This window comes from Acomys russatus, chromosome X (assembly GCF_903995435.1).
Source record: "Acomys russatus chromosome X, mAcoRus1.1, whole genome shotgun sequence".
NCBI classification, from domain to species: domain Eukaryota; kingdom Metazoa; phylum Chordata; class Mammalia; order Rodentia; family Muridae; genus Acomys; species Acomys russatus.
In genome coordinates, this window is record NC_067169.1 from 124,544,547 (window position 1) to 124,568,726 (window position 24,180).

At 36.1% G+C, this 24,180-nt stretch overlaps 1 protein-coding gene across 4 annotated transcripts in view; it reads left to right on the top strand.

Moving 5' to 3' along the window:
- The window catches only part of Spry3 (sprouty RTK signaling antagonist 3), a 103,405-nt gene that overhangs the window by 60,589 nt on the left and 18,636 nt on the right, over positions 1-24,180 (top strand). For 2 of the 4 annotated variants that reach the window (XM_051141693.1, XM_051141694.1), the window contains exons 2-4: positions 13,021-13,147; positions 17,628-17,750; positions 18,469-22,642. In XM_051141693.1, the coding sequence (XP_050997650.1) occupies positions 18,478-19,443 (966 nt within the window). In that variant the 5' untranslated portion in view covers positions 13,021-13,147; positions 17,628-17,750; positions 18,469-18,477 and the 3' untranslated portion in view covers positions 19,444-22,642. Of the gene's footprint in view, positions 1-12,733; positions 12,859-13,020; positions 13,148-17,627; positions 17,751-18,468; positions 22,643-24,180 lie in introns of those variants that run through there. The other 2 variants (XM_051141692.1, XR_007830183.1) reach the window with 2 other exon arrangements.

Consider the following 24,180-nt stretch of genomic DNA (forward strand, 5'->3'; position numbering starts at 1 on the left):
CAACTACTGCATTAATGTATCTTTATTTGATGAAATTACCATATAATTATTTAAGACTTTATATAGTCAGCAGTGTTTTAAATTAAGTGTAAAAGTCAATTGCAGACTGATAAAGTATGTTTATATCCAAGGGTTAATTATACTGATGTTTATACAATAATGATTATATATAAATTTATATATTAAGATTTTACAGACCCATAGTAAAAAGAAACTATATAAAGATAAACAGAAAACATGAAAATACAGTTTTAAAATACTGGTCATAAAAATACCAAATATACTTTTGATATTTTCTATTTTTAAAACACAATTATCAATTTTTTGACTTTTCAAATAGAACAAAGTCCAGAAATTTGATGATACACTTAGTTGTCAAAGTATGAAAACAATTAGTATTCTACTAAACTCCTGATAGGCACGCTAAAATGGCAAAAACTGTTTGGAGAGCAATTTGGAAACATTAACCAAAGTAAAACACCATTTATTCTTTGGACATTTCATAGAAACAGAATCATACAGTCTGTAACTTTTTTTTTTTTTTGGTTTTTTGAGACAGAGTCTCTCTGTGTAACAGCCCTGGCTGTCCTGGACTCACTTTGTAGACCAGACTGGCCTTGAACTCACAAAGATCCACCTGCCTCTGCCTCCCCAGTGCTGGGATTAAAGGTGTGCGCCACCACTGCCCGGTTTAAGTTTTCTAATTTCTTAGCATCCCCACTAGCACTGTTTCCTATCAATTGATTCAATTTTAGCCATTGTAGTGGATGTGAAGTTGTATGTAATTATGTGGTAGGTTCATTTTACAAATTACTTATGATATTGAGTGTTTTTACAGGCACATATTTGTTGTTAATATGTCTTACTTGGCATAGTTTTATTCAAATTCTTTTTCCATTTTTCATCTCACTTTTATTCTTAAGTTGAAAGAATTCTTTATCATAGATATAAGTTAACATTTACAAATAGCATTTGCAAAATTTTTCTCTCATTTTGTATGTGTACTTTACTGGTGATGGTTTCACCAGAAAAAAAAATGTTTTTAAGGATTTTTAAAAAAGATTTCAGTTTATTTACCTTTTCTTCTATCAACTGTATTTTGTTTTGCACATAAGAAGGTTGCATAACCCAAAGTCACAAATATTTACTCCCTTGCATTCTCAGCTTGTGTATTTAAGGGTTACAAAATTGAAGGTCACAAATATTTACTCCTATGCCTTCACAGCTATGATCTACTTTTATTTAATTTTTTTTCTACATGGCTTGATATTAAGGTCAAACTTCATTCTCTAGCATATGACTATTCAGTTTCCTAGCACTCTTTGTTGGAAAGAATATTCTTTTCTCATTATATGGTGCTTGTACCTTTTTAGAAAATCAACTGACATTAAATTTAATGTTTTCTTTCTACGTTTTCATTTTTATTCTTCTCTCTCTCTCTCTCTCTCTCTCTCTCTCTCTCTCTCTCTCTCTCTCTCTCACACACACACACACACACACACACAACTGTTAGGAATAGTGAAGAAAGATAAATTATTTATGTTATTTCATGATAATCCATTGTATGGCTATAACTACTTTATACTTCCCACTTGTAATGTGTACAGAATTTACATTAACTGTAAACATTTGCTGTTTGATATATTGTGCATTTCATATATCTTTGTTGGCTTCAATTAATTCATCCTAAAATAAGAATGGTCAGCACTTTTGTTTATAGATCCATAACTACATCTATATAATATTTTCTTGAATATAATATATGCTAGAACAGTATAAATACTCAACAAATGCAAGGATGCCATTAATATTATAAAAGAGGTAATTGGCACACAAGAAGACAAACATAAATGTCTTTAGCGTGAGAAAATTTTTATAAATAATTGCACAAAACTTATTTTTAATCTTAAGCATTTGTCCTTTCTTTTCCTATTAGAACAGTATTACTAAGGGATTGTTTTTAAGTTACGAGCATCAAGAGGAAAATGGGAGAGGAGTATAGGTGAAAAGAAAGGAGAGAAGAGAAATAGAAAATAAAGACAACCAGAAAATAAAGAACCAACAGAACCAACAAAGCAAGGGAGAGGAAAGCTGATATGGTCTGAGAGAACTTTAACATGAATAATGTTAATGACCGCTAGGAGGTGGTCGAGGAGACCTTGAAACACAAAGCTAAAACTTAGTTGAAATTTAAAAGAAAAAAATGTTTGAAATGAAAATAATGGCTAACTTTAGTTCTGGGTAAGATTTAAGCTCTGAAAAAAAAACTGCTTCTAGAGCCAAATGCAATCTTCAATGCTGTTGTCACCTACACCAGGCTAGTGTGCCTATAAAAGAGAGTACAATGTGAATGTATTCAGGCCCTGATATTTGAAGAGATTTTCTCCACTGTTTTCTCATTTTCTTATTCCCAAATTATAAAACTTCTAATTAATGTGAAGAAAAAGGAGTTAGATAGCTGTATAGTGAGATAAATATTGGTACATATGTGGAGCAGGAGGTGTCTTGTTAAGTTGAAACCAGAATCTCAACACCATGTAGTTGGATATTTAATGTAATATTAACTTCCACCTTGATACACTTCTGAGACATGAAAGTAGATAAAAAGCCTTAGTAACAATGTAATAAATGATATGAAAGGAAATATTTGAAACATCCTGGAAGTGTCATAGAGATAATTCTGATGGAGCTATCATCTCTGTGAGGCATAGAGGGCTTACAAAAGGCACGCACACATGCAGGTCCAAGCCAGGATATATTAGTAAAAAACAGATAATTCATGACTTGGCCATCAAAACAAAATTGCATGTAAAGGAAGTTAGGAATGAGGAGGTATTTCTTCCTTTCTATTAAGAGCAAATTTAATTTATTTCTCTTTGAAAAGACATGAGAATTATGGTTTATTTTGATATACACACACAGTATTGAGGAAATATTGATGAAACCTTTCACTAAAATGAAAGAAAAAAATAAGCATTCTGATGTTCAATTCTGTATTCTTTCTTTTAATCTTTTTGTTTGTTTTGTTTTTTGAGACATGGTTTCTCTGTGTAGCCTTGGCTGTCCTGGACTTGCTCTGTTGACCAGGCTGTCTGTGAACTCACACAGATCTGCCTGCCTCTGCCTCTCAAGTGCTGGGATTATAGGCGTGAGCCACCACACCTGGTTCTTACTTTTAATTTTTAAAAATTATTTCTCTTTTATTTTTATGTGCTTTGGTGTTTTGTGTGCATGGATGTCTGTATGAGGGTGCCAGATCCCCTGGAACTGGAGTTACAGACAGTTATGAGCTGCCATGTGGGTGCTGGGAATTGAACCCGGGTCCTCTGAAAGAATAGCCAGCTCTTAACCACTGAGCCATCTCTCCAAGCCCCAATTCTGTATTCTTATTATGCTCAATCTCTACTTAATTCCTTTATTTTATTTTTGAGATTATAATTATATCATATCTCTCTTCCCTTCTTCCAAACCCTCTCATATACCCTTCTTTGGGCTCTTTCAAATTCATGGCTTCTTTTCCATTATTTGTTATTATATGGATATATCATATATATATTATATATACCTTCTCAGTCATTATATTACTTTTCCAATTTCTTTTTTAAAAAATACATTTGTTAACCAATGTCAACACATTGAGTGAAATCTATACATTGCTAGTCAGAGAAGCTTACAAAATCCCAGAATGCATATGGAGCTGGAGAGCCAATAAGGATGTGCATATAGATGAAACTCAACACCTTGATATAGTTTTATGGTTGCAGAAATTTTTTTTTGGATCTTCACGACAGGGTTTCTCTGTGTGTAGCCCTGGATGTCCTGGAACTTATTCTATAGACCAGGCTGGCCCTGAACTCACAGAGATCTGCCTCCCTCTGCTTCCAGTGCTGGGATTAAAGGTATGTGCCATCATCACTGGCTGCATAAATTTTTAATAATGATTTCTAAAACAATCTATTGTTATAAAACCATACCATAGTCTCTTTTATATTTTTTCTTTTAACCATAACTTTTTCACACTGTACAGTCATGTTGACAGAGACAAGAAGGCAAAGTAACAGGAATATTACTTTTATGAAGCTACCAGTTAAATAGTATTACTCTAGAATGATTTTACACCAAAACATTTACATGATAACTTGATTCATGTCCACTCTTACTACTCTATTATCTAGACTCTTTCAATAGCTTCCTAATTGTTTCCCTACTTCCAACCCAGGCCCATCTCTTGTATACATACACACAGAGCATTAAGTGATCATTACAAAATTATTGTTCAATTTTTATCACTGCTATACACAAAACGTATAACATTTTCTCAGGTCATTTTGAGTAAAATACAAAGTCTTTAACATCACTTTCAGGGCTCCAAATTACCAGTCTATCTTATGCTACCAGTCTCTCTTCACTCCTTCCACTGTAAGAATAGGAAAGCCAATCTTTTCACAATGCTGACCTCAGGAATTTGCATTACTGAAGTCAACCTATGGTAGATGAGATGGCATCCTTATAAAGCCAAATGCCTTTCTCTCTTGCTATGACTATTACTTACTTGATTGTTATGGAACTGGGCATTAGACCCAGGGCCTCATATATACTTAATGAATGATATACCACTCGGCTATACCCCCAAATTCAGAGTAAATTTCATCCAATGAGGGAAAATTTTCATTACTACCACAATAAAATAACAATTCCTCTTACTTTCTATATTGTTTTATAGAGAAAGGAAGGGCTTGGAGAGATGGCTCAGCTATTAAAGGCTAGATCTACAACCAAAATGTCAGAAGAAAAAAACAATGAGTGTTAATATGTAATATAAAGTTAAATATGTGGGTCAAGAGTTCAGTTAGGAAGTCTGAGCCAGATCTGAAAGTTTCCAATGTTCTAGTCAAGGTGACTAGTATTTGTCTAGACATGATAAAAAGCTCCATATATTCAAGAATCATGTACAACATTTTGATGATGCATGAATCACTAAGTCTCCTTTGTTCTATTTTCTATACCTGTCACTAACTTTTCTTTGTCTATACTAGCCTTACCATAATTAAGGCTCTAATCATGTTTAATTCTGGTTTATTGACATATTACAGTACAGTTATATTTTTACATGTCCTTTATTTTATGCTATGAATAGATGAGCACAAGACCATTAATTAGCTCATTCAGCCAGTATGTATTGTTGCTTTATAAGTCTATTGTGCTACATTCATCACTGCATCTCTCAAATTAAACATATTATCTGTTGCTAAATTGGTGATTTGTATACATTTGCTTTACTGAATTACATTGAAACATACTATATCACAGTTAGAGCCAGAATTTTTCTCTAATAGTCACCACAATGCATGTCTCAGCTATATTGTCAGAATATGATGAGCTTATTTAGAGCTAACTTTATATCATAGTCTGCAGCATCTAAAATAATCATTATCAGGAACTGCATCCATAAAACTAATCCAATTCTTTATTATAAACAATTTTGTCTTGTGTGGATATAAGAGCACCTGGAGTTTTGGGCTTGAGAGCTGCCATGTATATGCTGGAATAAAACTGGGTCCTCTGGAAGAGTACCCAATGCTTTTAGCAATTGAGCCAACTCTCTAGAACCTTCAAATTTATACTTAAGTATTGTGTTCAAAGCTAGATTAGGCTACATAGCAAGTACCAGATCAGCCAGAGCTACATAACATGATTTTGTGTCAAAATTAAAAATAAACACATATAATTAATTCATTTATTATTATACTTTAATTTCCTCCCTAGTCCCCAAACTTGATACAAATTTGTCTCTCAAAATGTTTGCTAATTGTTTACTTAATCAATGATCTCATACTTTTTTAAAGAAAATAAGAGAATATTTGCATTATATTAAAGTATGATAAAGAGAAAAATGGAAGCAAGTTTACTAGTTAGAGATATTTACTTACTTCTTTTCTATAATTAACATTTATAGAATACTTCCTTTATAGGAGTATTATATTCTGCATGTATTATGGTCACTGGATTAATGTGTGTGCCTGCTCCACATACCACTATCTTGTGAGTATGCTATTTTGAGTTGAATCTATGGTTTCTGAAGTAGTCTCTCAGAAAATAAGAATCATAGTAATATCTACTATTTATTGAGTGCTTATTTTACTATTTACATCATTTCAAGCTACTAAAATTTTAACAAATAAGTTACTTAATGTCTCAGTTACACAAGTGAAGAATGAGAGTATCACAATTCTTACACAACTAAGCCAAACATCACATAGCTACCAATTAATGGAACTGGTTGTAAACCTAGATCTAACTCTAAAGCCTTCTCTAGATTAGCTTAGTTGCAGAGTTGTTTTCTGTGACTCTTGGAATGCACTAGGATCAGGCTATGGGAGACTCCTTAGTTGTCATAGTCTTATCCAGGCTTCAAGTGCTCAAGTTCTTTTTCTCTGTGGTGTAATTCCAAGTAAAATTGTAACAAGAGCAAAGCTTGTGACTATGCTTCGCTTCAAAACGTAACAAAGGCAAAGCTCGTGACTCTAAAGTACACAACCTGTTTTGGTTCAGAATATCAACCCTTGTGAATTCCACTGGAACTTAGCTCTAACAAACACTTTAAACCTCCTATTCATCTCTTCTTTCCACTAATTCCTTCCTTTTACTTCACAATTCACTAGCTTCCCTGTGTTGATAAAATCTTATAACTATGCCTTGCCTTTTGGTTTCTTCTCAACCTATTGATCCTCTACCATAAAACTTTTTCTCAAATATTACCTATAGTCCCGTGTGGCTAACTTAGATATTTTAAACCGCTTTTACAATCTCATGTCTTTATTGAAAATTTCTTTGCAATTTTATAACACTGTGCAGTTCTGATCCCTTTCCAACATAACTTGTTTGGTTTTTCTACTGGTTCTTTATCTTTTCTCACTCTTTCTATATGATATACAATCTTCTATATTGCTTTCCTGCATTTTAGAAGTTTCATCCATTTTCAAAAATCCATGATCTATTCCATGTGTTCTGGATTTTCTTTCAAAATTTAGTCCCATGTCATTAAGTTAATACTAAATATTCTCACTTAAAAATATTTCATAACTAAAAAAATTTAAAAAGTCTCATAATCACCTGAAGTTCTATACTTCTCCAAAATAACTCAAAGATCTTACTGGTTTTTGTGTCTATTGTATAGCATAAAGAATGTTGGCTTAAGCATCAGGAGAACTGGATTATTTTGCTGGCTCTGCTTCCCATATCATGGTTTATTTCAACACAACAGTAAAATCACAGTTAGGAAAAAAAAGGACCTTGGGGGCATATAGTTGAATATTCAGTGAGCTAATTTTAGTTGTAAAGACAAGACATACATAAACTATTACAGTATAAATTAGAAGTGATAAATATCTGGCTGGAAAATATAGCTCTCAGTAGAGTGCTTGCCTAGAATGCATGAAGCCCTTGATTCCCAGCATATACATGGTGTGATGCCTTATAACTATAATTCTGCACTCAGGTGGTGGAGGCAGCAAGCAAAAGTCATCGTTGATTACAGAGGGAATTCAAGACCAGCCTAAACTCACGTAAAAATAAAATAAGTTTTTAAAAACACTTGATAAATTCCATGGAAGCCAAACTCCTCTGTTACGAAAGTTCAGAAATACAAATGATAAGATGTTGAAAATGTTATACAGGACATCATAATTGAAGTGATTTTTAAGGTAAAATAAGATTTCATGGATTAATGTAAAAGAGCAATCAGGATAAGCAGGTAGGTTGATATTTTACATACAGTTTTATGACGGAGGTTTGATAATACAGTTTCTAAAGTTTTTTCTAGCCCTGGTGTTGTTTCAAGCTCATCTTCACCTCACTACTTCTTCATATGGTAATGGTGTCATTGTTACTGATATACTATCCTCACTTCCCATTTGCACTGTCAATTCCCTAACCTAGCCCTTATCGTTTTTTGTTTAAAATTTCTCCAGGATTCTCTAAATCTCTAAATCAACCGACCCAATTCAAATATCTTCCTAATCAATGTATTGTACACTGTGTGTCTTTCTTTTTAAATTTTAGTCTTATATTAGTGTGTTTGTTTGTGTGTGTGTGTGTGTGTGTGTGTGTGTGTGTGTGTGTGTGTGTGTGTGTTTAGAAGCCAATTTGCAAGAGTTGGTTCTCTCTTACCATGTGGGTTCTGAAATTTGAACTCAGGCCCTCAGGCTTGACAGCAAGCAATTTTACCTACTAAGCCATCTCACTAGCTCCCTCCCACCCACCCCCAGTATATCTTTCTTAACATGATTTATTTTTATACTTTATCACTTTGCTCAAAATTTTATTTCTGATTTCTAAAACATTAAGTCTAAATTATTCTGCCTGTCATTCAAGTTATTCTCCAACATTACACATTTCATCCCTATTTTCAATGTATCTCTTACATAAGAGAGTTTGAATGTGTCATTCTTCTTAGAACTCCATGTGCCAGTTGCTTCCTGGCAATTGAACTTTCCACATGTACCCTCCATGTGAATTATGTATGCCTATTCAGGTTTTTATTGCCCTGATACTAATTTTTCTGTGAGTCCTTCACTGCTTTTGTAACTCCTAGGATGCTTTCACTCATGTCCTGTTTTTTTTAATTATGTATAATGTTTAGACATTTTCTTTCACCTTTAAAATCTCTTTGAGTTAACTGCCATAATAGAAGTGACCTAAGCAATCAATTACTATAAAGTGTTTAAAATGTGATTTAATTTATTGTAAAATCACAATTGAGGAAAAAATTTTTAGAGTTGTAAGGGAAATATTTGGAGGGCTGAGTGATTTTATAGTCTTCTTCAAGGTTATTTTTTTTTGGAACTCATCAGCCTGCTGAAATATGTGGGCTCATTTGTGCTGAGTTATCGTATTACAAACTCACTTGGAATGGGATTAATATCTTTAAGGTATTTTATAAACAAAAAGGGGCTAGATTGAGAAACAAGAAAGTTGTGATTGCTTCTAGTTCCCACACTGTCACAAACTACTTGAATTATCTTTGACAATTTAATGAATCTGTCCATTTCCCAAAACGTGTACCATTAACAGATTTCCTGAAATGCACTATTATAAAAATCTAATAGTACTGTAAAAAAGAAAGGGCTGAATTTTGTAAGTCTCAACATGAGTGTTCTGTACAAAACTGTACCTGTCTGATAGACTATCACAAATCATCAAACCACAAAAGTAATTTGGGAACCTAGTACCTTAAAATGTAAATCTCAAGAAGCTATCTAGGTTTATTTCCAAGAGTCATTTAACTATTCATTCTATAAGCATTAATTGTGTGGGCAGTGTATCAGCCCCTAGAGATACAGCAGTAAAGACAACTGCAGTAAATGTTGTATGTTCTGCCAATGGTAACTGTCTAACGTGGGGAACATAATTATAGTAAATATTGCCAAATTCTGTGATTGACAACATTCAATCAAGTATAAGGAAGCCACTTGAAATGCTAAGAAGAGTACAGAGGTGGTCTTCTACACCTAGGTATAAAAAAAATACATTAGGGAGGTATTTCAGGAAGACTGAACAGAATATTCTAAGGCAAAGAAGTATACAATAATATAAAATAGTCAGAGTTAATATTGTGTTTGTTTTAGCTACTATAACAAAATCACACTAGCTAGCCAATAAACCACAGAAATTATTTATCACCATTCTAGAGGCTAGGATGTTTTACATCAAGTTACTGGTAGTATCTGGTGAGGTCTAACTTTCTGATTCATAGGTGGTGCCTTCTCACTAAATCCTTACATGGTGCAAAGGGCAATCTGGCTCACCAGGGACTCTTGTATAAAATCACCAATTCCATTCATGAGGGCTATAATTTCATGACCTAATTAACTCTCAATAGACTCTCCTCTTAATACCATCATATTTGTGATTAATTCTCAACATTCGAATTTGGAGGAGACAAAAACATAGTAAATGTCAAATAATAAATGATTGGGCACTATGGCATAGTGGTTAAGTATGCAAGCCTTGTAGTAAGTTAAATACCGGATTTGAAACTCATCAGTCATGTTAATTACTTAATTTCTTTGAACTTTTGTTTCTCTTTTGTAAAAAATCATATTAATTTGTAATTAAATTCTATAGGATTATTGTGAGAATTAAATGAGTTAAAAGAGATAAAATGCTTAAAATGGTATCTTGCAGATTATAGAAATGACTTCCTAATTAAATGTCAATTCTATAAAGGCAGAGCATTTAGTTGTTCAAATATGAGCAATTTGCTAATGGTTGTCCCATAGAAAGCATTGTGGAATGAACGATAGTCAACATAATTATTTTGGCATAGGTATCTTAAAGTGTGAGGTTGAATAAGCTTTGTTGGTTTTGTTTCCTTAATATAGACTCACAGAATAAAGGCAAAATAATGAGGCAACTCACCTGTTCAAATTTAAATGTGTAACTTAAAACAATGAAAACTAGGCCTGGAAAGACAGCGCAGAGGTTAGGAGCATTTGTTCTTGCAGAGGACTCTCGTTCAGTTCCCAGCACTTACATGGTGGCTCATAATATGCCCTCTTTTGTTTTCATTGCATGCACTTGGTACACTTACATACATGTAATAGGTGAGGCACTCATACACATAAGATATATTTTAAATTTTTTTAAAAACAAAAAACCTTCTAACTAAAATTACCTCTTGCTTTTTTATGGGCTGAATTAAGGTGAGAACAAATTTTCAAATTCATAGTCACTATTTATTGAGTGCTTTTTATATGCCAGTCACATGATAAAATCCCTAAATGTAAAACTTTATTCACATTACAGGACAGCATAATCCTATGATGTAGGAACTATTTTACCTCTATTTTAAAGATGAATAAATAGGCTCAGGGGGGTTAATTGAACCTTCCAAAGTCAGATACAAACCTCAATTGATAAGCCAAAATTATGAATATTAATCTGTTGGCCTGAGTCTAGCTAGTAGTAAGTTGTTGGCACATTGTTGATGTACAATGAAGCTATTAAATAAATATATTACTAATATATTATCTACATATGAACCTATAGCTTAGTTTTTATGGTTTTCATAATTTCAATAAGATCAAGTATAAGGACAGGATTGAACCATAAAAGAAAGAATTTACATAGGAAAATCTCTTGGCTGGTAATTGATTGAAAAAAATAGATTTAGATTTGCTTATAAAGTACATATGTATATAAGTTTTATACAAACATATGAAATGTTAGCAGAAAAATTTGAAGAACTTTTACAGAGTACATACAGACTCAAAGCATACATTTTTAAAGTTCCTATTTTCTTTTGTTTTAATACTTCTGAAAGGGTATAAATAATATAATGGCAAAGCTAGACAGGCAATTACCAAATCATATTTTCTTGTGTTAATGTAGAAATTGGGGCCCTAGAGAGGAAGTAGATTGCAAAGGTCACACAAGAAATTAGAGTAAGATTAAGGATCTGAGTTTCCAGACTCACAAGTTTGTTTTAGTCTGAACTGTCACCATTTGCCATCTTAATTTTATAGATGGGGTAACTAAAGCATCCTAAGAATGTTGATGGCCAAGTTCCTGCCACAGAAGCAGGACTTTGATTTTAAATACGAGGCTTGTATTTATTTCAATGCTTCTTTCTGGGTGTGAGAAGGAACTGTTATTTATTAAACTAAATAATGAGCCAAAGATAATTTACAGAATTATTTGTCTTTCTAAGAGTAAATTTAGTTTGCTTCATTGCTTTATTTTCAGAATCCGAACAGTCCCAAGGAGGCTCCATAAAGGCAGGAATCCAGAACACCTAGCACAAAGAAAAGCACTTAATAAATATTTGTTGTTAAATCTATGATAACGCTGAAGGAAGAAAGGGAATGTAGGTAATGGTTTCCCAGAGGATGATGGATGGACAATCATTAGTGCTGAAAAAAGGTGGAAATGAATGAGGAAAAGAGGGGGGGCCCTTAAAGGAGAAGCTCAATCTTTATCAGATTGAAACTACAGTCAATCAACAAATGCTGAGTGCCTTGTGATTGGCAGATATTTAAATAAGGCCCCCTTAAAATTATTATCCACCCCCACAACCCCACTCCCCTTTAAATTTTGTTTCAGTCATTACCCAGGGACCGGATACAGAGATTCCTATGGGGAGTTCTAATGGGTCGATTCAATTTCAGCTGGATGACGCCACTTAGCCAAGCATTAAGAGCTACAGCTCCGGGAAAGCCACGACACAGAGAGGGGGGAGAGAAAGAAATTATAGCAAGGAGCAATAAAATCCCTTCCCATCCTCCCCTATAACCCATTCACAAGACCTCTAGAAACCATTTACATTCACAAAACACGCCAGCTAGCTGAGCTGAACACACAGTGCAACCTCACCCTACACACATACTGCCACAGATCATATACCAACACACCCGGAGCTGTATAAATAATCACACTCCTAGCGGTATCTATTGCTCCGTTGAGATACCCTGTGTCTACAACTGCAGTTTCTGCTGCTTCGATTCTTCTGACAGATTGGAAGAGAAAGAGGAGGAGGTGGAGGCGGGGGTAGGGGTGGGGGGGCCAAAGGGAGGTGGGGAGTAGGTAAAGGAGGAGGAAAAGGAGAAGGTGAGGGGGAGGGGAAGGAAAATATTGGAGGAGGGGGGGAAGAAACTGGAGGAGGAGGAGAAGGGGGAGGAGTAAGAGGCGGAGGAGGAGGGGGAGGAGAAAGAGAAGGAGGAGGAGAAAGAAGAGGAGGAGGAGAAAGAAGAGGAGGAGAAAGAGGAGGAGGTGAACTTACCCTGCTGAGCTTTCTTTGGGGAATGCGTGCATCAAGATTCAGCTCTGCATGTAAAATCTATAGAGTGTCTGCCACTACAGGTCTGATTCTGTTTCTCATCCGCCACCTCCCCCTCCACCAGCCGCCACTGCCGTTTTTCTCTCTCTCCCTCTCTAACCCCTCTCCCTCTCTTCTCTCTCTCCTGCTGTGTCGGAAGGACCAAGACAGAACTATCTCTGTTTTTATCTTCTCTTCCACTAAAGGAGTTTTCATTCAGACTTTCCGAAGAAGAGAGGTGGAAAAACCTAGACTCGGGAGAAGAGGTCCTTTGAGCCAGATCAAGCATTAGTTCTTCTGCTTTTCTCGGCATGGATAAACCATTTTCTCAAGGTAAGCCACAGGGATTAGCTCTTAAAGACTTCAGAATTCCTTCTATGCAATGCACAGATTGCCATTCATTCCAGCCTGCGGGGTGTGTGTGTGTGTGTGTGTGTGTGTGTGTGTGTGTGTGTGTGTGTGTGTGTGTGTGTGTGTGTGTGTGTGTGCGCGCGCGCGCGCACACACACACACACACACACACACAGAGAGAGAGAGAGAGAGAGAGAGAGAGAGAGAGAGAGAGAGAGAGAGAGAGAGGAAAGCGCCTGAGTAAAATAAAATGAAAACCTTTAAAATGTCATTCAAATGAATCAGCTTTTGTAGAAAATTATACATACTGGAAATTTACAAATCAAAATAGGAATTAAATATAAACCCTTTTTAGCCAAATGTCAATTTAATGTGTAGTCTGTTGACCTTTAATGCATTTTGGTGCTTACCTAAACCCCTTATAGCGCAGCCTAACCACCCAAGGTGAGGACGTAGGAAGAGCCCGTGCTGAGGCCAGTTTGGCTGCCCAGCGGGCATCCTTGTCAGCATGGGGCTAGTCTGCTATTGGCTCACAAGTCTGGGCTGTGCATCGTTCGGATTTCATCACATCACCTTGCCTTGGGTAGAAATGGCGCAAGCTGACACGGCATAACCCCCACTTACATTGAGTCAGAGCAATGATTTAGAAATTTCTGGATTCATGCCTGGGTATATGTGTACATATGTGTATGTGGTATATGGGAAATTTGTGCAAATAAGAACCTTTGAGCATATCTAGATAGTCAAAAGACGTTTGGTAGGACCTAGGGCAATGATTTATAATACACTTCCTTCCACACATCTAATTATCACTCACCTATGAATGCTGCAAATTAAGTTCCATGAACATAAAACAAATCTTGAACTCTTAATCGGGTAATACATTTTGATATGCCAAGTATTGTTGCTTTTCTGCACATATTAAAACTTCCCTATAATCACGTGAATTGGAGTATATGATGTATTAAAGCATGTTCTCAAATCAACTGCATGCAAAAATACAAATAAAGCACAGATGAGCAGTTTGTCCACATTAAACCTTTTTCTTTTTTATTCTAACATGCACTAAGAATTTATTGTAAAATTTTAGACATTTTGTTTCTTCGTGTTCTGATTTTTTGGTCTCTAGCTGTGAAACATAATCTAGCAATCTGAGTGACTTGGATTTAAAGAAATTTATTCAGAACTGAGCATTAAGGAGGCAAAGGATGGAAAAGAAAGGAGACTAATTCTTCATGAAAGAATTTGAGACTTATATATGCAACCAAAACCCAGCACAGAATTTGGAACAGGGCAAAATGGGTAAACCCATTTAAAAAATCCTTTTTACATACCTCTTCATTTTGCAGATGAAGAAACAGAGAAGTCACTTGCCTATAGTAACACAGCAAAGTAAAGCTAGCATTAAGACCATAACCCAAGTTTCTTGTGTCTTAAAAAGAATTTGGAGCTTATAAAAATATTCTAGTGTCTTAAATGAATAAGTAACTTCTTACAATATTCCTCACCATCAGAATTAGTTTGGTGTTACAATTTTTTTCTACATCACTCATCACTAAAATACCTATATTCTTAACAATGTCAAGTTCTTAAAACTGCAAGGCTCATGGCCTTGAAATAAACTGCTATAAGTCTTAATGAAACTATTAAAATAATGAATAGAACTAGAGCAGTAATGTGACAAGTTAAGAGTTAAATGTGGTGAGAATCTGGCAGCTCTAGCAAGATGTATGCGGTAGGAGGGAGGCCCAGTCAGTAACAGAGAGGTCAGTAATGTAAACTATATACAACTTGTTATTTGTAAGGGGGGGGGGGAGTATGCTTTGATAGAGATGCAAATGCTTTTGCAGAGAGAAAGATTTTTAAAGAGTAGACTTTGGAATAGTAGAACTAAGAAAACATATAAAGCCATAGCAGAAATTCCCCCTATGTTTGCTTTCAGTTATTCTGAGAACAAGTGTATATAGCAGCAGAGTACAGGGAGGAAAAAAAAACACACACACCTCACAGCCATTACACAGTAAGCTATAAAACAGCGCTGAGCCTGTGAGAGTGGAAGAAAACAGGAGTCAGCTTTTCTTTCTTCTCCTGTCTTTTAAAAAATCAACAATGAATCACAGTCTATCAAAAAGGATTTATCATAGAAACCAGAAATGTCTTAAGGCATCACTGTAGAAGAGCTTTAGGCCGAAAAGTTTCAAGTTTTGTCTCAACATGGCAGATTTTAGAGAGAAAATTACATTTTCTTTCATTAACAAACATTACCATCTCATGAATAGCTTTAGCTTCCTAGTTCCTAAATAAGAAAAGAAATTTATGTTTAGGTTGAATATTGCAAATTTCATGGCTATAGAAAAACTATTCAGAAAGCTATGAGCACCTGGCCAGCAAAACTGATGACGGTGGGTTACAATGCATCATTCATTACTGCAGAGGTACTACGTGACAAAAATCACTAGGTTCCATCACTATATAACCAAGACTTAAAGCCACCTTGGCTGCCATTTAATAATGTGATATGTATATTCTTTGTCATTTATCAAAATATCAAATTGATCACAGGCAGTTTATTAGGTATTGCTTCTCACAAAGAATGACTTTTTAATGGGTGGACTCCTGAATAATAAACACGCATGCAGTGGTAGTTTCTCATCTTGTCTACATACATTTTACCATCTAGTCTACAAGTAGTATCTTGCTTGTTTGCTTTTCAACATTCCCCCCTCTTACCTTCTGCTATACTACATACCTATTGTTTCAGTTTATCTTTTTTAGCTAGATTGTTGGCAAATCCATAATAGCAAAATGTGGAGAGAGGGGGAGAGAGAGAGAGAGAGAGAGAGAGAGAGAGAGAGAGAGAGAGAGAGAGAGAGAGAGAGAGAGAGAGAGAGAGCAGTCTTTTCATTACTACCCAAAACTCCAATATTACTATGATTCTAACTGCCCACAGTAGATCTTAGAATCCATACTAATAAAAAATTAAGAACATAAATAAACTAATTTCATACTGTTAGCTTCCTTACCTGAGAGCAACAGTGCTTCATTATTCTAGATTTCTTTAGTCATCCAACCAAATATCTCATTTTTTTTTTGCAAAAAAAAAAAAAAAAAAAATCCAATCACTATTTTATACACCTTCTTAACCTAAACACCATGTGACCTTCTGGTCCCAAACAGAAACAGCCTTGAATGTTATTTTTTAAGACAGTATTTCTCTGTGTAGCCCTGGCTGTCCTGCACTTGCTTTGTAAACCTGGCTGGTCTCACACTCACAGTGATCTGCCTGCCTCTGCATCCCTGAGTGCTGGGATTACAGGTGTGCACCACCATGCTCAGCTGAATATTTTTACTATTGGTTCTAAGTTGTTTACATTATGGCCTAGATTCTATCAAGTTTAGCTTTTAATTTTTTGGACATGCCCCTGAGTATTCAGTGACTTCACTGTAATCCTGTTTTAGGAGTATAATATGATCATCTCCTGTAACTTCTTCTTGACATTTTTATGTATTTTATGAATTGATATATCTAGCTATATCTAGCATATGTTGCTATATTTAAAGCATACATGATTTGAATGACTCCACCCATCCTGTATTTGATGAGTTGGGCATAAACCCATTTCTTATAATTTTGTCAAATACTTCATAGTACAAAGCTTCTACATTCACATATAGTCTACAAGCCAGCTGAATAGTATGTCTTTATTTATTCAGCTGTCCAAATGAATACTGTCTATTTCTTTCCAATGCAAAAACTATGACTGTATAAAGATTTAGTAAAGCTATGGGAAGAAGGTTGCAGGGACTTCAAGTGCAAGGAAGTGAATCTATTTTTGTTTTTGAATTGTCCAAATAAACAAGGGCACTTTGCCCAATTTACCCTCAAGAATTTGAAGATGTAGATGATATGGATGAAAAGTGATTAAATTACATAGCTACAGAAATGTAAATCATTATGGGGCATTATCCTTGGAGATCTCCTAGACCACCCCTATAATTATACAGGTAGTGAAGCTGAGGCCTAAAGTAAGCAAATGATTTGACAAGAGGCATAATTGAATTGTGGAGCATCCACTATGTTTATCCAATGTAAGTTTAGCTAATCAGATGTATATAAGAATATAGCCTCATAAACCACCAAAGTGTAGTCATTATTAGCTGCTGAACACTTTATGAATTGTACCACTATTTTTCCTGTTACTATTTCACTCTGCCTATTTCGTTGTCATTTGCTTTATTATGAAAACCTAATCAGACTCTGTTCTTAATCTCTTTGTTCATTTTTTATTATTTATTCAATCTATCTAAACTTTACAATTGTATGAGTAATTGGTTCATTCTGAGGATACTTAAAATCTGCTAGATTTCAAATATGTACTGTATTCATGCTAATGATCATTATGTCCTGGTGTTCCATGTCATCTCTTTGATTCATGTTTCCATTTCCTTTTTGAACATTCAGTCTTCTAGGTCCGGAAGTCTACTACCTGTAAAATATTTTCTGCATGGTCACCATTTATTGAGTATACCTATATCAACGCCTTCAGGAGAATAACTACACAACCATTTGTGGCACTATGAAGATGTAAGAATATATTTTCTAATATTCAACTAAGTTTAAATATAGTATAAGAACATTTCTTCTCTTTAGAAAAGCCATTTTGGTGTAAAGTAGAGAAAAGCAGTCTGTAGAATTTGTTTAGTAAATGCAATAGTAAACTTATGGTGATATTTAAAATAACTCAGTCTTATAGTTTGATATAGTTGTCATATAACTAAGTGTTGTATATTAAAAATGTTTGATTCTAGCAGCTGAGTGTGATGATGTGTACCTATACTCCTAGCTACTCTGGAGGTTGAGGCCGAAGAATGGTTGTATATATACATGTCCATGTACACATATGAGCAGATACTCTTGGTAGACCTTCGAAGTTTCTTCTATTGCTTCAGTATTGTTTTATGCAATGACTTTTGCTTTTAACATTTGGCTCCATTCTTATTAGAATTCAGATGCTCAAAACTTAGATTAGCTGCTTCTGTGAACTTAGCCACATAATGGAGTAAAAAACAAAAAAACAAACAAAAAAAAATCAACAACTAATATTTGCTCCCAAAATGATTTATCCTTTGAATAGGATGACCAGAATTGTCTGAAAATAGTTTACTTACAAAATGAAGGTATTAGATGAAGCCTACAACACAGCATTTGAAAGATGAAGTGGTGATAAGTCCTAACTTATCTTGGTTCCCCTAAACTTGTGACTTGTAGTTCTCACACATTGTTTCTATTTCTTTTCTCTCAGGATTTTCTGATGTGCTTTGAGGTCCATATAACTACAAGGGCTCTTTTTTTTATCACCATAAGTGCCACTCTGACCCCAAATCACTTAGAGCTCAAAAACATAGGCAAAATGGATGCTACAGCAGTAGATGAGTTCCAACAAATTCTGCCTATTGAACAGCTGCGCTCTACTCATGCTAGCAATGATTACGTGGAACGGCCTCCAGCACCCTGTAAACAGGCTCTTTCCAGCCCTTCCCTTATTGTGCAAACCCACAAGTCTGATTGGTCCTTGGCTACCATGCCTACTGCTCTCCCACGCAGTGTCAGCCAGTGCCATCAGCTGCAGCCCCTGCCTCAGCATCTGAGCCAATCTAGCATTACCAGCTCAATGTCCCAAAGCACCACTGCCTCTGATCAAAGGCTCTTGGCCAGCATTACACCTTCTCCTTCAGGCCAGTCCATAATCAGAACCCAGCCTGGAGCAGAGGCCCACCCAAAGGTCGATGGTGCTCTGAAGGGAGAAGCTGAGCAATCTGTAGGGCATCCCAGTGATCACCTCTTTATCTGCGAGGAGTGCGGGCGCTGCAAATGTGCTCCTTGCACAGCGGTTCACCCTCTTCCCTCCTGCTGGATGTGCAACCAGCGTTGCCTTTGCTCTGCTGAGAGCCTCCTTGATTATGGCACTTGCCTCTGCTGTGTCAAGGGCCTCTTCTACCACTGTTCCACTGATGATGAAGACAACTGCGCTGATGAGCCCTGCTCCTGTGGGCCTAGCTCTTGCTTCATTCGCTGGGCAGCCATGAGTCTCATCTCCCTCTTCTTACCCTGCCTGTGCTGCTATCTGCCTACCCGTGGATGCCTCCATCTGTGCCAGCAGTGCTACGATAGCCTCCGTCGACCAGGCTGCCGCTGTAAGAGGCACACCAACACTGTGTGCAGAAAAATCTCTTCTGGTAGCGCACCCTTTCCCAAGGCCCAGGAAAAGTCTGTATGACCTTCCTACAAGATGGATCCAGAGTTTTCTTCTGACCCTCTTCAGTAAAGCATAGGCCTCATGTTTAGGGGAGGGTGTGAGATAATAAACTAGCCAAAGTTAGGGCCTCACCTCTTTTGTTCCTGCAGTGTCAGGAGAATGGCAAAGTATATCCTAGTGCAGGATGCCTTGCTCTTTTTTCACAGTATCTATCCCCAGTCTTCTTTAATCTTTTACACCCGGCCTGCTCAGCTTTTATGGCTGTCATGGAAAATTCAGGTGATATATGGGCATGAGGTTTGGACACCGAGGGCTGACAGAGCCAGCAACGTGGAGGGTTAGGGGCTCCCCAAGGTAATGCCTCTCGGTGCAGGCTCTGATTGTCACTCTGCTTTCCACAGTGTCTTTGAAGGCTTTCTTCTAAGGTAGTCATCACAGGTGCATGTGGAACAGCGTTCAACCTTCCAGGGAATATGACTCCCCCTTTCTCCCTCCCTCTCTCTCTTTCTCCTTCCTTCCTTCCCTCCCTCCATCCCTCCTCCATCTTTTCTTTCTTTCTATCTCCCTGTCTCTTCTTTCATTATCCTGTTCTGTTCTCCTTCGTTTGCAGCCTCTCCTTTTACTTTGCCACATTCCTTTATTTTCTCCTTTTCTAAGACTAATCTTTTTTCATTTTTTAAATTTTTGTTTGATATATATTTGTTTTTCTCTTCCTGATTCTTTTTCTCTGACACATTTAAAAGTGCTGTTTTCTCACAGATGTTTCCTTAGATGCCAAACTTTGCTATGCTGTGCTATTTACTAAATTGTATTAAGGAAAATGGATTATTGTAACAAACTGGTTGCTAGCAATAGTCGGTATCTCAGTGTGTGTATGCACTCACAACCACACCCACCCTTTTGTAAGCATATGAGGCTCCTCCTATATTTCCAAATTCAATTAGTTGGAGTATTTTTTTTCTCCTTTTCCTGATAATCAACTTATAGTACTGACAGATTCTACTAGCATGCTGAGTAGGATAGTAAATCAGGATGCTCATAACTTTGTATGTCTGACCCAAGTGCCAAAGGCAGACGTGCTTTATAGCTAAATGAACAAAGCAAAGGAGATTACAGAGGTATGTTCTCTTTTAGAAGCTAACTGCCCTGAGACTGCATGGCTCAGACCTTAATAATGGACATAAAGTCATAAAATTTTAGAGCTGGAAGGAATCTTAAATATTAATCTAGTTCATTGTTGTAATTTTACAGATGGGAAAACTGAGGCCTAGAAATAGGAAGGGACTTGCTCAAGGCCATACACTTGAATTGATAGCAGAATTGACCAGAACATGGGCCTCTGACTCATACTTCATTGTTTCACCCAATCATTACACTGGCTTGCTGAACTTTTTTTTAGGACTCTGTTAACAATTCCAAATTCCCTTCCAACTACTTTTCAGAAACCATAAGAAGTTAGTGTAGTGGTCTTTCTGTAGTGCATAGTGGGTAGTTAATTTACTACTGGGTATTGAGGCTGCCCCCAGAGGACATCACCTTTGACTCTATCACCTTGTAGAAGCTTAAATGTGGGGGAAAACATAAAGAAGCCCTAACCAAGTTGTATCTTTGCCATTGCATCTACACTTTGCTGCACACACTGTGCTCCTTCCTGGCTTGTCTGCAATGGTAGCTGCCTAAGAACCTAGATCTCAGCAACAGTTAACAACTGAGATGAAAGATATGTAATGCACAGAAGTGACTCCCCTCTTAAAATGTACAAAGAGCCTGTGCTTCGAACCCCTGTCAATAAGGAAAAGGCTGCAATGTGATGGCAGGGTACAAAAGACTGCTACTAAGAGACGTGAGAATTATATAGTTTCCCTCTGTAAGTAAACCCAAAATTTATCAAAGAATTCAAATATGGGGGCACTTGCTTGAAATCAAGGTGCTCCAACTTAGTTTAAAACTTCCAGACTCTATATATCATCTCTTTTAAAGTGCGCATGGATGTGTGCTTCAGGGTGAAGTAAGGAGAAATGCATAGTCATGCACAGGAGGATGAAAGGGAATTCCATGTCCCTTTATTGGATATATACTGCAGAAATATATGCCACAAAGTCTTTATTGGCTATGAAACTTCCTGAGGTATATTGACATTGGGTTGCACAAAGCCCCACACCTTCACTTACATCTCCTCTTGTAGAATTGCTTTGCTCTATTTTTGTATATATAAATATGTTATGATGATTATTACTATTGTTAATGATATTGCTGCAAATGGTGCCATATATAAGGTTAGGCTTCTTGAAACATTTATAAACCCTAAACCAATACCTGAACACCTGTAACCTCTTACGTTGCTTTAAAATCCTTTAACTTTAAATAATTTGTGTTTAATCTTTAAAATATGCCTAATTGTACTTCAAACTTATCTACCCATAAAAGCTGTGCCCACTTATCTGGGTCACACTGGATGGTGATGAGTAGAAACACACACTTCTCTCTGCTTCTGCCCAAAATTTGCTTAGAGTCCAGATATCTAAGGATTCTCTAACACTAGTGCATTGTTCTGGAGCTAAACTTACTCTTTGGATGCTTGCTTATTAGTTTCAAGCCCCTTCTTAATCGCTCCTTGATATTTCAACCCTGCAGTCCTTACTCAGGCACATTGTGCACTGCCAGAAGGGCCCTGGGCTCTGCCATACACCCAGAGGAGTTCTTCTCAGTGTATTTTTAAATGGCCTTATACTTGGTAGAAGAAACTGAAGGGTTCCTGAATGCAATCTGTTGCCGAGTCAGGGCTTTCACTTATGTCCAAGTTGGCCTGATATGGACTGCATCTAGTTTACATAGAGATGAGTCCTGTTGGGGTATGCACACAGACATGTGAGTGCGCATATGTATCCCTTCTGTGGTTTCATATAGATATGTATATATATGTAAATATATAATCACACATCTCTATATATTTTAATGTATTGCACATGTATATTTAAAATATATACAAAATAACTCTAAATCCTTCAGTGTGGCTCTGTATTCATTATTTGCTTTGTGATATGTACTGCATAAACAGGAATGTATAGATGGGTGTTAACTGCTTGGTATTTCTTTGCAGTTATGTCTCTCTACACCTAATTCTACTGCTTTTCACATATTAGTGCCTTGATATGTATCCTATGCCATTTGGTTAAAGTTTTCTTTTAATTTCAGCTTATTTTTATCATAATATCTATAATAAATATAGTACGCCCTTATATACTGCTATGTGAGAAGCATGGTAGTGTGTTGTCTATATTTAGCATTACCTATCATCTCAGTTCATCCTTAGAGTAACTACATGATATAGGTACTATTCCCTTCTCCATTTTACAGGTAAGAAAATGAAACACAGAATTATTAAATTACTTGTTAAAAGTAGAGCTAATATTTGAGTGTGGGTGCTTTTCTCTCAAGTCCATATTCCAGAGTCAGGTACAGAAATTTGAAGTACAGGGTAAACCATTACAGAGTAACAAGCCTCAATGGTGATTAGTTCTTCTGTTAATTATACTCCTTTGGAGTTAAAAACAAACATGTTCCTATGTTAAGAACAAAGCAACAATTACATGTATATTTTAGTTGTATTGCTTCCAAAAATTGTTGGCATTACAAATTTCTTACTTGAAGCCTGGCTCATGCATTAAGTCCTAGCACTTGGGAGGCAGAGGCAGGAGGATCTCTGTGAGATCAAGGCCAGCCTGGTCTACAAAGCGAGTCCAAAACAGCCAGGGCTACACAGAGAAACTCTGTCTCAAAAACAAATCTTTCTTGAGTCCAAAGTTATTTTTATTTTTAAAAGTTCAGGTATTTTAACTTAGGTTTCCTAGAGAATAGAACCTGAAGCTAAAACTGATATATAATCCATGCAAAACAGAAGTGAGGACAGTACTAATGAGTTAGGAAATGATGAATAGCAACTATTAGGATGCATAATAACCCTGAGTTAGCTACAATCTATTTCATGCAAGTTATTTTCTCAACCTTTTATAAGAGGCCATATGAAATTACTACAGCTCTATACAGCCCATCTGGAGGAAAATATACCTGCTAGTTCTCATCGCATTACTTATATATACCTTCTTATGTGATAGCAACTCCTCTGTGCTGCTGGGTAATATACGTGTGTATGTCCGTGCATGTAACCTTGGCAGCAACAAAGAGCATTGTTGTTCTACTATATAAAACAAGGCATATGTGTGGATATGAAGAGTTATAGACTTAGAATGTTTCCAGACATTTTTGCCACATTCTTTTATTTTGAGACAAGGTCTCACTGTATATTCCTGGCTATTCTGGAACCAACTGTGTAGACCAGGCTGGCCTCAAACTCACAGAGATTGGCCTGCCTCTGCCCCTCAAGTATTGAGATTACAGGTGGGCACCACCACACCTGGTTTTAATCATATTCTTTTAAAATGAATTAGAGACAATATACTATCTCTAAAGTATAAGGGGCTATACTGTGCTCACAAGTGACTTGTTTTGAGATCTTTTTCCTCAACATGGATGTGCAGTCCCTAGTTCAACTAAAAGAGTTGAAAAGTTTCAAAATATTCTTATTTTTAGTATAGACTTTTACTTCACTTTAATGAACTGCTCAAATAATACAAACATGAGTATACATACATCAATTTAAGTTAATAACCACAGTAATAGGAAAACTGGGTAATAAATTCAGCAAAATTGATTAAATTAGGTATCTTGAAACAGAAAATTCATTTGTTGAGTGGCATT